At 40.2% G+C, this 14643-nt stretch overlaps 1 protein-coding gene across 15 annotated transcripts in view; it reads right to left on the bottom strand.

The window, feature by feature from the left end:
* The window catches only part of PTPRM (protein tyrosine phosphatase receptor type M), a 505106-nt gene that overhangs the window by 329909 nt on the left and 160554 nt on the right, over nt 1–14643 (bottom strand). For all 15 annotated transcript variants that reach the window (XM_030011784.1, XM_030011791.1, XM_030011783.2 and 12 more), the window contains 2 exons: nt 12746–13011; nt 1572–1650 (listed from right to left, as the gene is read on the bottom strand). In XM_030011784.1, the coding sequence (XP_029867644.1) occupies nt 1572–1650; nt 12746–13011 (345 nt within the window). The remainder of the gene's footprint in view (nt 1–1571; nt 1651–12745; nt 13012–14643) is intronic.

Here is a 14643-nt window from a genome sequence, read left to right as displayed (position 1 = left end):
ACTCCCCCTCCCCCCCCCAATCCATCCCTTTCAGTTCTACGTGCTTACAATTTGCCTTCTGCTTGGTCTTTGTCCATACTACCCAGACAACTGCCTAGCAAATATTTTTCCCATTTAAATTTTTGTTTAAAGAGTTAATCATTCCAAACGTATTTTTTCTGGCAATATACAGAAAGAATAGCATTATGAGTCTTGCAAAATTTTAGACACACAGTAGTTCTATTCCAACGTTCACACTTTTTCCATTTTTTGTAGACAATGTAACTGGTTTGATGTCTCAATTTCTAGCATTTTAATTACTTCATCAAAGAACTTTTCATTAAAGCTTTTGCTTTTCAACACTGTCACGTTAGAACTCTACGCGCTATAGGGGTGTAACTCAGTCTCCACATTAAGAAGAGCTACTTGCAGGTTTTGAGAATTGATTGGTATAAGTGCACAGATCAAACCTCTCAAAATCTGTGTAAGAAAAATTAGTAAGCTGATAAAATGCTGCTTTAGACTTGTCCTACCTGAACCAAAGATATAAATTCAAAATGTAGAAGCACAAATACTGTGTAACAACATGAGAGCCTGCTGTGTTTATTAGAACTAAGTGATTCAGAAGTAACAGCTGCTGATTCTGCATAGCTGTCTCTGTATTTGAAGAAATGTCTGTGTCTTCTTGCCACTAACACTAAAACCATTTTTATGAGGTTCTCTGGTACTAACCGAAAAAACACTTTTTATCTTAAATCACAGCTCTTACAAGCCACAAAGAATTCACACAAGCACAATGTGGTATAAGAGGAAGGTGAACAATTACACAGAAGTTGGTTTCTTTTTCCCCACTCAGTCATTTGGTCAATAAGATCACAACCTACAATTCCACGTATGATCTTAATACACCTTATTTAACAAATAGCAAATAGGTGAAATAATCATTTATTTAAGTAGCCTGTTCAATTACAGCTGGATTACTATATTAAAGCTTTAATTTACAAGGTTTTGTTTTGACATCAGTTTTGAAAGAACTTAGGATAGTAAAGTTTTACATATCCTTAATAATGGGATAAGGAAACATATCTGAAACATAAGGAAGGAAAACAGTGCAGAAATTGAGCCATGAACCTTGGGAAGTACCCTAAGTAACCTTGCTTAGCAAAGCCTCAGCCCTCAGCCAACTGAGTTTTCTTCCTTCTAAGCCTTGGAAAAAATAGTCATACATATTCAGCTCTTGTGGTGTTCATCTGCTCTCACTAACGTCTCAGCTTGTGGCTGCACTGAATTTTTGATGCAGATAGAAAACTAGTCAACAAATCTTGATGACTTGTTCTGAAGGAGTTGTTAGATGGCCCAGTTAGGGTCTGTGGCTCATGCCAAGCACTGTACACAAGGTGCTTATAAGATATCTCTAGAGCCAATAAGGTACGGTGCCCAAATGCTAGCAACACTTTGTACATACTCAGCCTGTATTTATAGCAGTGACATTGTTTTCTGACATTTTCCTTATCTTTTGCTCCACATTTATTGAAGCATAGTGGCACATTCATTTTAGGGGGCTGGCTTTAAAATGGCAGGTAGGTACTTACTACATGGATGTCCTAAAACTTTTACTTCATCAATAGCCACATATCCTGGGTGACCTGAAGTGACCACTTCAAAAACAACCTGAGAAGCAAAAACAGAATTTCAGTTAGCAGCTTTGTAACACAGGGAATATAAAAATATTTTGTTATGGAAAAATACATCAACTCTTTTAACATGTTGAGAGCACCTTGAAAACAAAATACAATCAAAAAAACCTCAAAATGTGTTATTCTTTTCATTAAAATTAACCAGAACATAAATCACATTTTCTCATGTTTATACTATTTTTGGAGATTTACAAGTGCGATCATATATAGCTCACAATGAGAAATAACCAAATCCCCCCAATATTTAGTCTGCCAAAGTAGTTACCTAATAATCATCTTAAGTATTAAGATTTGTATTTTATTTTCAATTCTTTCTCTTGCAGAGTGAACTCCTACTTTTATTTAAAAAATTACAGTTCTGCAGTATACAAAGATTTGCACAGTATCAGACACAAACATACCTATTTTCATGAATGTATTTTCCATGCTCTTAATCTTCCACCAAATGTAGTGAATTAAGTAAAGAAGATCCATTTGCTAAGGTTTGTTTAATGGCTATAAACAGGTCACAAAATAAATGGACCGTTCTTGTCATTTGAATTAAGTACACTCAAAAGTAAACCTCTCCAAACTTTGGCAGCCTTAGCTTTGAACATCCCAAGAATGTTTATGTGGAATAGTAGAAAATATGCCAGTAACATTAGCAGGTAATTTCCAAACCAATGCTCAAGAAGTTCATGCTCAAATCCAGGTTGTGATTTTGGTTTTTTTCAGTACTTCCCTTTTGCTTGGAAAGTTAACTCTAATTGTCTCTTGTAACTAGCCTCAGGATGTACACTGAGGAAGACAAACTTTAGAAACTATTTTTCACACATATGCTGTACCTGACCTTGGAACAGGTGCAGAAGGACACCACATACCATATCCTTTACTGCAATTATTTCAGCAGAAAGAGCATGATACAGAATGCAAACATGTCACAAGGGTAACATACAGTCCTGTAATATTGTATCACAGCTACCTGGTCCTGAATAAACATTGGCAGAGCACCAATTCTGATTTTAAAACAAACGTTGAGGTGAGCAAATTCTTCACCACCTCTTGCCTCTACCTTCTCCCATCTTTCTCATTGCTCTATCTGTGGACACCAATCCTATTCTTCTCTCCCAGATGGCATCTTCCTAAACTCTGTCCATTTCTCCCTCCCAATCTCACTGTAGTGAAATTGCCATAAATACGGCTTTAACTCCACATGGCTGGCAAGGAAAAAAATACTTGTCATTCTAGTTCTGCCTCCTGTCTACACAAAAATTTCAACCTACAGAGCCAACGTTGCCCCTAGATGAACCAGGCAGCAATAAGAAAACACAAGATGGCAATGAGGAAAGCCCGAAAGCCACAAAACAAATTTTGCAGAAACAAGTTCTGCAAGAAAAGGATTGCTTAGTCACAAGACCCAGCCTGTGGCCTTCTAAATGCCTGATGGCACTCTGATGGCACTTAAAGTTGATATTGCTGATCCACAGCAACAGAGTGAACCAGGTATGGATTGGCCTACAAAGAAGAAAATCTCCTGGTGGAACTGGTCTTGGGAACTATCTTGGGAAGCATAAGTTCTTAAAGAAGAAAAAAGCAGAAGCTCTTCAAGAATAACTTGCACTCGAAGACCTGAAAGAGCTTTTCCAACCGTGATCATTCTTACCCTCATCTTAACAGCCCTGAAATGGAAATACAGAGAGAGAGGTGATGGGCGCATAGTAACCCTAAGTTTTGATGGCAGTGCAAGACCCAGAATGCAGCTCCTGTTTTCACTCACTGAACTTTGAAAAAAGAACAAGCATTTCTCTCAATTAACATATGTGACAAACAGCTGTATGTTCTTGGTTTGTGTTATGTTCTCTGAAAAAAATGGTTATGCTGGTGCCCTTGGAAGAAGGAGGACACTGCTCCATTTCCTGAAGAGCTACCAAGCCTATTCAAAACAGAGAAGATCTGAAAGACTGTAGGTCATGAGAACCGTGGTACAGACCCAGGAACCTGCAGTTTATGTAGGGATGTTACAACACAGTGGTGAAGAACAGGGAGCAGACAGCCAGGTCTCAGAAACAGTGGAAAATTTTCCAGGGGAAATATGCTGCCACTAAGAAAGTCATTGAGTTAACTGAATCTAAGTGTGGAGGCAAAGACCCGCCTGTAAAAACACAGAGGGCTGGGCACAGTTACTGATTTCTCTCCTGTATTCCCTAGTGGCTTTGAGTTTTCTCTGTTAAGAAGAAAGAAAACAGTTAACTCTATCATTTTTACTGAAATATAACTTATCTAAAAAAAAAACCCAAAACTACCTCCCTTTTGGAGTACTCAGTATAAGGAGAAGATCTGCACAAGATCTGAAAGGTCTACCTGATCCACGATCCCATCACTGCAGAGCAGAGGGGGTTTTTTCAGGTTCTTCACTTTTAAATATGCTAAATTCTAGAAAACCCCCAGAGGAAATCAGCACATGCACACTTCTGAAGCAGCCAGCCAAACCAGTCAGAAGTTTTCTGCTAAAAATATTACTGCCAGATAATGGGGATTTAACTATTTTTTAAAAATGTTGCATAAAAGTGCCTTTTCCAAAGAATTACCTGACTTCCAGCAAAACCAAATACCTGAGCTCTAGAAAATAAAACATATGCAATACCTGAGTAGAACATCTCAATTTCTGTAACTCATAACAGGGGAGCTTAGCTACAAGCTCTCTGAGAGGTTTTAAGTACTTCATTATTGCAATACACTCGCAGACAAAAAAAACCACTTGTAGAGTCTAAACACAAACCCATTCCTTCAGTTCACAGGCAGGAACTACAACCTTGAAATAACTGTATCACACCTGCTTATGACAACAGAGAAAGACTCAATGAGTCATCTAAAATATCCTGCTGTATCTCCAGACGACATACCAAAAATGTCATTACCACAAATAAGCTAGGCAATGTATCAAGAAATTACCAGCTGGACATACTATTAAATTACAATTATTGTCATTAAAGAGGGCATGTTCCAAAGAAAAGTCATAAAAATCGAAATATTGTCAGTTTAATCATGCTTCCATCAAAAGCAATAGCTAAGCTGATATCAACTTTAAAGATGGTAAGTTTTGGTCTCTTCTGACACAATATATGCAATTTTTAGTAAATGGAAAGAGACACCACAGCCAGTAGTGACATCACTGATATGCCTTTTACTTCATATATAAAAGAACATGACATCTATTCCAAGTACAGTAATATAATTTCCATTCTGTTCACAGGCTGTGAAATACTATCAACTGCCGTATTCAAATCCAGTATTTTGTTTTATTTAAATTAATACATGAAGATTATGGACTAAAATATCTGCTTAACTAAGCATTTTCCCTTTTTACACTAAAAAAAAAATTTGATCCTACGCATGACACGTTTCTAAAAGTCCTTGTAAGTGTGCTGCACACTGTAAAAGGGTGCTCAGGAATGGACTAGAAATGCTTCTAGTAGCTCATTTATTCATTGAAAAGCTTATATTAGGGATGTCTAGACTATTCACAAATCTGGATCAGTTTTGCTAGTAATTTCACTAGAAATGAAACCTAGAAACTTATTTCACATCTAGTTTTTCCATCATTTTACATTTGAAAAGTTGCTTGTCTTGTAAAAGTTAACATTTTTACTCCCACCTCCAAACTCTGCCTTTCCTCGTGGCTTATGCAACACCTGCAGGCAATATAAAAGACCCCAGTCAAAATAGAGACAACACTCCAGCAACATCAGACTGGGCAGCCCTTAGATTTTTTGCCTATTATTCCACCACCTTATCAGTCCGGAAACAACCGGTTAAAACACTGAGTTCATTTGTTCAGGAAAAACTCTGCCAAACGTTGGCCTGAGAGCTGTTTTACACCATTTTCCCCCTTGCAGGCCTGCCAAACAGGAACCAGAGAAGCAGCTTAGCACTGCACTGTCCCTGATACTCCCTGCTTCAGTGAAGAGCAAAATTAGCTTTTCATTCCTGCCACTTCCTCTTGCTACATATGAACAAAGAAAGGGGGTCTGTTCACCAACATAAATGCTTACTGCTGAAAATCTGTGACTCAAGATAACTTGTCTCTTCCAAAGAACAATAGAAATAAACAGATTTTGTTGCCACACAACCTCACTCCGTAAATTCCTGCCTTTGTTGTTGCAAAATTACAACACTTCTAGTCAAAAGGTGGATTTACCTAATATAAACACTCTCTACTTGACTTAAAAATAGCACTTTGCAAAAACAAGAAAAAGGAGTATTAAGAAAGCTACTTATCATCAGGCTGCAATCCTGCTCCCCTGCCCCCTCCCAGTAAGTAGGCATTGATGTGTCACACGCTGCCCACAGCACACACTGCGCTCTCCTCTCCGCCTGCTGTACTTAACCACACAGAGTGCCTTTCTTTGACTATATTTTACAAGGCATTGGGAACACTTTCACACCGTAAAACTGGCACTGTCTTGTACCCCTGTGGGTTGAGTTCTTCTCCCCCTTTTGGCTCATCCTAGGACTATCTGCTTTATCACTGGGGCATGATCACAGTGACTGCTCCCTCATCAAAGACACATGAAGGGAGGTTCCTGCCCTGGTCCTTTCCAGGTCCTGCAGAAACCCATCACAGCTTATTGTCTTGAGCTGCCTAAAACGTGGTCAGGCCTCCCTGCCTGTGAATTTGCTTTATGCCGTTTCCCTCCCCACCTCTTACTCCTACACAACTACCATTCAGCACTCACATGTGCACTGAAGCATATTTAACATTTTGGTGGTTGCTGCCAACGTGAGACTCCAAAGAAACCTCTTAAGGGTGAGCAACACTGAACTCCTGACATTAAGGTTTATTAAATCTTATTCTTCTCTTTTCATTTCTAAACCAGTTGTCTTACATTTCTCTACTGAAGGCCCAGAAGCTTTCTTGGTTTAGGAACAAGGGATGGGAGAAAATAACAAAGCCTTGTGTATGTGACAAAAAGCACACGCCTGCTTACTCTTGACCATTTTTAGACTGCTGGGGTTTTTAAATTTAGGTACGCGGTTTGCCCTGGCGCATCTTTCTCAAAATAACTATTCCCAAATCACCCAACGCAATGAAGAAGAGCTGTTTAAGATGCCTGACACAGGGTTGTGATTCAAAATGCAGTATGTGTTTCAAGGTTTCTTTTGAGTTCAAAGCCCACTTCAGGAACCATATGTCTGCAGTTGAATGCAACACACACAATACATGAGAATGTGAGCCTGACCTTTACTGCACAAGAAGCTTAATTCTCTGTCCTAGCTGATGACTTAAGCACATTGCATGAGCCAAACTCTAAGCAAAGCATGTACAAAGGAGGTTATGAAACAAATGAAAGTTTAAGTAAGTCCAGATTTGAAAAGGTAGGTTGGATCTACTGCTTCTTATTCCCTGAACTCCTAATTTACAGGGGAAAGTGTCAGAATGGTAAAGGATTAATCTCATCTCAGTGTGAAGCGATACCATGTAACTCCTTTGTGTCCTTACTAAAAAAGATCAGGAATTACTGTCAGGCTCTTACCCCATTTTCTCATTCCAGCTTCACAGGAATTTATGTTTAAAGAAGGTGCAGTGACATAGAGAGTAGCATTACTCCACTGCAAGCTATTTTTAATCCTTCCAATTCCATTCTGGATTTTAAAACTGCAGTGTTTGTTGTTTTATTTAATCAAGATTTGTTTCAGCTCACTGCTGCCATGCCTGACTCCCAGCAAAGTACAAAGCAAATAATTCAAAAATATAAAAACTGATATGGGGACGGTGCGTAACTTGCAACGGTACTGTGCCAAATTGCTTGCGTGCAGGGTTAGGAGCAGGGAACAGAAGCCACTCACCAGACTCAAACCAGTAGGGGCATTTTGCATATTGCAAAGTTCTAAAACTGCAATGCTTCAAAAACATAAAATACACTTAAAATACTACTAATTGGTCTGAGAATCATTAACTAACCTAGGAAATAAGAAAAAAAAAAAAAAAATTACTCCCGCCACCCCAAACACACAAAACAAGAAAACAACCCTGAAATAACAGATTTTCCACCTGTTAAAAGACCCAAATGAGGAAAAAAATCAAAACATTAAAAATATCCACCCCCACCCCCAAAAAAAAAAAAAAAACCACCCTCTCCTCACTAGAGGAGCAGCCATTTCAGGACTTACCTGTATCTCAAAGCATCAATTTTAGAGCCTCTCAACCTACTGAGACTGCTCCCGAAGAATCTAAAAAAGCTCACCACTACCCATAGAAATCTACATAGCATTTAATCCTCTTTTTCTGTGTACATCCTAATTCTATTCAAGCAAGGAGGAGGGTGAAGGTCTTAGTAATTACACAAAGCCTTGTTTTGTTTGCAGGCTGTCTCTAATGGCATGATGCTCTTTCTTAAGATGCATCAAGTAGACAATAGCTCAGTAGAGCAAACAATTTCTCCTGTGACCAGTAGAGATGGATAAAAACAGGAAGCCGATGCTCCCTCAGAGGAGCACTCCTAAACGGATTTTACAGTACAGAAGACCAGTTCCTGTAGAAATATCCCAGCTACTTTGAAACAAATAGCTCAGAGACCAGGAGGCACAGCAGAAAAGAACAAGCTGTACTGGTTCTTTGACCCTCAGAAGGTGTTTGGCAGCTTGAACTTATGCTACTGCAACTGTACTGTAATCAGCAACTGGACCGCAATGTAGACATATCCTAAAGTCAAAGGCAGATAGATGTTAAGCAGTAGCACTTAGAAGACCATTAATTATGGAATTAAATATATCCTTAATCACCAGAATACTTGACAATTTAAGTTTAAATAAACAGTAATTAAATTATAATTAGTGTTGTTACATGCAAGTTATCATTGTGATTTATATACGTAGTACAGCTTTCATATGGGGTGAAACCTACACAAATAATTACCTAGTAAAAAGAAAAGTGTACACTAAAAGAAATTAATTACTTTGTTCAGAGACTCTACTTCTAAAGAGTCAATTCTAAATGGAAACCCAACATGAAAGGTATTAACAAGCTTGGATAACTGGTGTTACAATAATAAAATAGTTAATTATTAAATCTTTTGAAAGCTTTGTATATATGTGTTAATAATACATGGTTTAAACAAATACATCTTTAGAAGTTGGATTAAAATGCACTTCACACTACACAATCTGATTTCTAGTCACCTACCATCAGTGGGAGTTATTTTGCCTACGTTTTTCATGAATCAACAGCAAAACAGACCAACACCACTGTGTTTTTAAGCATCCTGCATTACATAAATATTGTAACTCTGAAATGTTATCATATATAATTTGTCTTCAGAGTTCTGTAGTACATTTTGGTTTCGTTTGCAGCTAGACACCTTGTAGGTGTCCACTAATGGAACAGAATTATAAGGCATTCACAAACATGCAGATGCCTACATTGATATGCGATTTAAAACACAACAGAGAATATCACACAATTATATTACTTTGTCCCTTCATCTACTAATGTAGAGCCTTTTCCTGAAGATTACTCATCAGGAAACTACCAACCTTCATATATGAAAAGTTAAAAAGGGCCCTATCTTCCTTAAAAATCTTCTTAGAGGACTTTTCTTATTTTTATTCAATAAGGTCAGACAGCCTCAGAAAATCCCTGGGAGGAAGTCTTGTACATTTTGGAGGTTATGTGAGAAACACACGGATTTGTGCCAAAACAGGTCGGAGTTCTGGAATCAAATTAATAGCAGCTTAGGAAACAGATCTGGTGCTAGACACTTGTCAGATAGGTCCTCTGCCTTCTCCCACCATACATGCAGTCATCTGAGCTCTCACCTAACTTGGATGCACATTGTCACACGATCCATGTATACCCTCTCTCCTCTTCCTGCCCTTCTCCCAGCTGCTTGCAGCTAACTCCCTGCCTCCCCCCAAAACAGACTGTGAAGAACAAAAAGCATGAAAATACATGAAAAGAGTTCAGAAACAATGAGAAACTGCGTCACCAGGCAAGTGAGGCAATTCCGTTACAGATTTCCGAGAGGATGAAGCCAACCAAAATGGAGATGATTGACCATAAGCTACCAAAATGGAGACAGCTTCCTCAAGAATAAATTGGCTTATCCACAGTGAAACCAATGAAGTTACACTATTTTACACTGATTCTGTGGACTGCCATGGATATTACTGTATCATAAGACATTTTGGCACATCAGCTAAATTGCAATACCTAACCAGGTATTATTTCAGACTATATGCAGCAAATGCAAAGAAAATTACTTACTATACTCCTCAGTGAAAGAAAGATTATGTAAAAACTTCTATATTTCTAGAGGCAAAGAGAGCACATGGAATCCATTACAGACTCAGGTGTTTATTATATACCAGCTGATGCACAGCAATTTGCTAAACTGCAGTACGCCATCCAAGCATATAAGGGTCCACCTATGAATAAGGGTGAACAGTCCAGATGGCAGGTCTCAAAGAGTAAGTGGACTAGAAATGTTATCTTTCTATTTCTATGGCCAAATATCCATATTACTCAGACATCAGTTAGATGTATCATATTGTTAGAAATCTGACACAGATTATTACTAGTATCAATAACATTTAAAACTGTCAGAGCTTGCCTCTATTTTTACTAACATGTTAATTTCGCTTAAATTTACTAGTTAGAGTCAAGTCGTCTTCTATTAAAATTCCCCTGTCCACATTAGCATTTTGGTTCAGAGCTACAGTGAGGCTTTGAAGCGCAATCCTCATCTTTACTGACTGCTAGTTCACAGAGCAGTTCTGTTGCATAAAAACCAGACTCCTTTCAGAAGACAGGAAATTAGAAGCTCCTCTACTAATTCACTCCAAACCCAGATGAGGACATTATGGTCCAGACTTAGGCACGAACAAGACAGTCATACATCCACCCAGTGTCTGCAAAATGTGCACACACCACACATAGCACTCCTGAACCACCCAGCATGCTCACAAATCCCTCCAGTAGATCCCATGTTACAAACCACCAAGAGTTATATCCGATGTCAGCCATGAAATCATCTGTGGGATGCTCTACTCTTCTCCCACCATCCACCGAGGCTAACAACACAGACTGGTCCTCATTATTTCAGTCAAGATAGAAAGGCTCTTTGGCATCACTGGAGGGCATTCTGAACACTGGCATCAAATTGGTAACGTGGGGTCCACAGTCTTGCAGTAAGGTCATAGAATCATGGAATATCTTGAGTTGGAAGGGACCCATAAGGATTATCAAGTCCAACTCCCTGCTCCTCACAGGACTACCTAAAACTAAATCATATGACTAGGAGTATCATCCAAACACTCCTTGAAACCTGTCAGGCAACAAAATACACATTGCCCTTTCACCCTGAGAAATGTAAAGGTATGGCTAAACCAAGCTTGGACTCTGATCAGGATACAGCCTCATGCTCCAGAGAGGCAGGTAGTACACAGCTTCTCCCACAATGCTGAGGTGAACCTCAACTCTGCTAATATGCCTGCCCTTCTAGAAAAGGTGCCAGTATTCCCACGTTGGGCCTGCGACCAATTATAGGAGACGCACATCATGAGTCCCCCAAGTGAAATTTGCTGAGATGTCCATAAACTTACCCTGAATCTTCTCCAGGAAGCCCTCATGACGCAGCTGGAGCAATTCCTAGCTGCCTTGGGCAGAGCACTGGATGCAAATGGAGACCCTGTCAATATTCCCTACACAACCTAGGAACACACTATCAGAGGCAAGACAAAAAGAGTGTGGTCTTTTGGGACTACAAGTATTGCACCCACTGCCAGGTATCTGTGTTTCAAGGACAAGATGGTCCTGGCACTCCAAACTCATCTTTTGGACCAAGACTTTCTGTCAATTATGGGGGAAACATTCACAGAGGAAAAGACTCCAGGAAGTTGTTCAGCTTGTTTTTCTCCTTAGAGGAAAAAGGGTTCAAAAGGAACGGCTTCAGTTCACTTGAGACATCTTCACAGATCAGCTGCTGCAGCCACAGAAAGAAGTCCACTATAACACCCCAGGGTACCGTGCAGTGGACATTGCCAAACTCCTAATGAGAATATGATGGGGCACCAAAAGCCTGGTCACACTAAACAGCACATGCAGGAACAGAAACAAGGCTCTCTGCCACGTGACGCTGGTAGTCAGGGCATAAATGTAGTAATTAAGATGTTGTCACACCCTGGAACAACACTATGGAATGACAACACTACTCCCTAGGGAGGTCTGCAGTCAAAGAACCCCCATCTTTGGGACGGCTTTTCTGCAGGAAGCTTCAAACCATAAGTACGGTGACAATGTTCAGCACAGGGGACCAAATAAAATCCAAACCAAACTTCCCGAACTGCAAATGAAGATGAGAAGAGTGTCATTAAGAGCCTTGGTCTGCTTTTATTACACCAAATTACTTGCTTGTGGAGACATAGACTATATTTTCATGGGAAGAAGGAGAAAAACTGTTGAACTACTATACAACAGTAAACAACTGTTTAATCTGTAAACTTTCCTACAGAAAAGCAGCACCCTAAGGAACTGTCAAATGAATGTAACCAGAAGCCCATTCCTACAACAGTTACTGCTATATTTATGTTTACTACTGGACAGAACAAATGGATGTTCCATTCAAACTGACGACTCAAACTGAGGTTTCAAAGGATTGAATCTTGCTGCTTCTAAAGCAACAAGTATTGGTGACCTAAATCAAACTTGAAGACTCTACTGCAATAAAATCTACTGGCATTCAATTCCAGCATCCCTAATTAACTGAAAGAATGACTGAATTTATTATAGAGAAACAGAGGTCATTGACTGAAATCAATGGCAAAATTTCTAAACTGTTTCAATATAAATATTTCATCCAGATTTAAAGCATATATGTGCGTGCATACATTCCATACAGTTGTATAAATATATGTAAACATATAAACACAGCCACATATATGTAAAACCAAACATTCAGCATCATCTTCAAAAATATAATTAAGATAAAGATCAACAAAACATACCGAAGGATATTTTGATTTAAAGTCAAAATTATGATTAAGAACCAGGTGACCATTATGAGAAAAAAAAATTCATAAAAAGTAAAACATACCTGATAAAAATTGGGCCAGAAAGTGCTAATTGCCAGTTCTGCTCTGTTCCAAGTAGCAGTGAGAGATGTGTTCCAGACGGGGTTACCAATAGGACCATCATTAACTTTCACATATATATTCAAAGTGCCAGGGCTAGATCCACTCTTGCTTGAAACATAATAGTGGAAATCAATACAATGCGTATCATTTTCTTTCAGATGGGGCAGAAGGAGGTGAGCTTTCTGTCCTGCAAATCTCCCAGATGTATTCACCAACATGAAAGAACCTGCAAAACAAAGTCACTAGTTAAGTTTCTTTATTTTATTTTCCTCTCCCTAATATGGTGATCGGCAATTAAAGTATCATTAAAAAAAATAATAATTTTTCTTTGCTTCTACTAACATAACAGTAATTTGTATTTAGTAGGTATTTAATCTCAAATTGCTTTTGAGAATTTCAAGATTCTTTTCCAAAGCTAGTAAATATTAGAATCCTTATTTTACAGTTGGAGAAAGAAAGAGACAAACAAAAAAACCACTGAAGCGATCTGCACTGCACTGAATCTACAGATGTTAGAAGAGAATCAACTGTATGTCCCAACTATCTGAGCATCTCTATATGCAGAGTCGGTATTGAGTTTGCATGGCAAGGTTTTCAGTAGCAGAGGGGCTACAGCCAATGCCAGCCGGCTCCAAGACAGACCCGCCGCTGGCCAAGGCCGAGTCCATCAGTGACAGCAGTAGTGCCTCTGGGATAACGTTATTTAAGAAAGTGGAAAAAGTTGCTGCGCAGCACCAGAGTGAGAATATGAGAAAAACAACCCTGCAGACACCCAGGTCAGTGAAGAAGGAAGGGGAGGAGGTGCTCCAGGCGCCGGAGCAGAGATTCCCCTGCAGCCCGTGGTGAAGACCATGGTGAGGCAGGCTGTCCCCCTGCAGCCCATGGAGGTTCACGGTGGAGCAGATATCCACCTGCAGCCCGTGGAGGACCCCACGCTGGACCAGGGGGATGTCCGAAGGAGGCTGTGACCCTGTGGGAAGCCCATGCTGGAGCAGGCTCCTAGCAGGACCTGTGGACCTGTGGAGAGAGGAGCCCATGTTGGAGCAGGTTTGCTGGCAGGATTTGTGACCCTGCAGAAAGGGCCGATGCTGGAGCAGTCCATGAAGAACTGCAGCCCATGGGAAGGACTCATGTTGGAGAGGTTCATGAAGGACCATCTCCCGTGGGAGGGACCCCCCGGTGGAGCAGGGGCCGAGTGCGGAGTCCTCCTCCCCCTGAGGAGGAAGGAGCGGCAGAGACCAGGTGTGGCGAGCTGACCCCAACCCCCATCCCCTGTTCCCCTGCGCCGCCGGGGGGAGGAGGTGGAGAGAACTGGGAGTGGGGTTGAGGCGAGAAAGAGGGGGGGGTGAGGGGGAAGGTATTTTAAGGTTTGGGGTTTATTTCTCATTACCCTATTCTGATTTGACTGGCAATGAATTAAATTCCCTGGGTCGCATCTGTTTTGTCTGTGACAACAATTGCTGAGTGATCTCTCCCCAACCGTATCTCAACCCGCGAGCCTTTCATCATATTTTCACTCCCCTGTCCAGCTGAGGAGGGCAGTCATAGAGTGGCTTTTGTGGGCACCTGGCATCCAACCAGGGTCAACCCACCACTAGAGTTGCAATGAAATCAAGGAGAATTACGTGTGCTCAGATGGTGGGATGCAGTAGATGATGCAGATGGAGTCTAAAATGCTCTTGATTCCTTAGCCCTACTCTAGCTAATCACCAGCTATGTCCTTAACTGATTAAATGTGACAATTGTCTCCTGGCCTCAAGACCTAAGAAAAGACAGAACAAATGAAAATACCCAGCAAATGGGTAAGCTTTATGGGGGGTGGGTGGGTGCGTGTATGTGTGAATTTTACACTATGGTC

This window comes from Aquila chrysaetos, chromosome 4 (assembly GCF_900496995.4).
Source record: "Aquila chrysaetos chrysaetos chromosome 4, bAquChr1.4, whole genome shotgun sequence".
Taxonomy (NCBI): domain Eukaryota; kingdom Metazoa; phylum Chordata; class Aves; order Accipitriformes; family Accipitridae; genus Aquila; species Aquila chrysaetos.
This window is presented reverse-complemented; position numbering and strand designations above follow the sequence as displayed.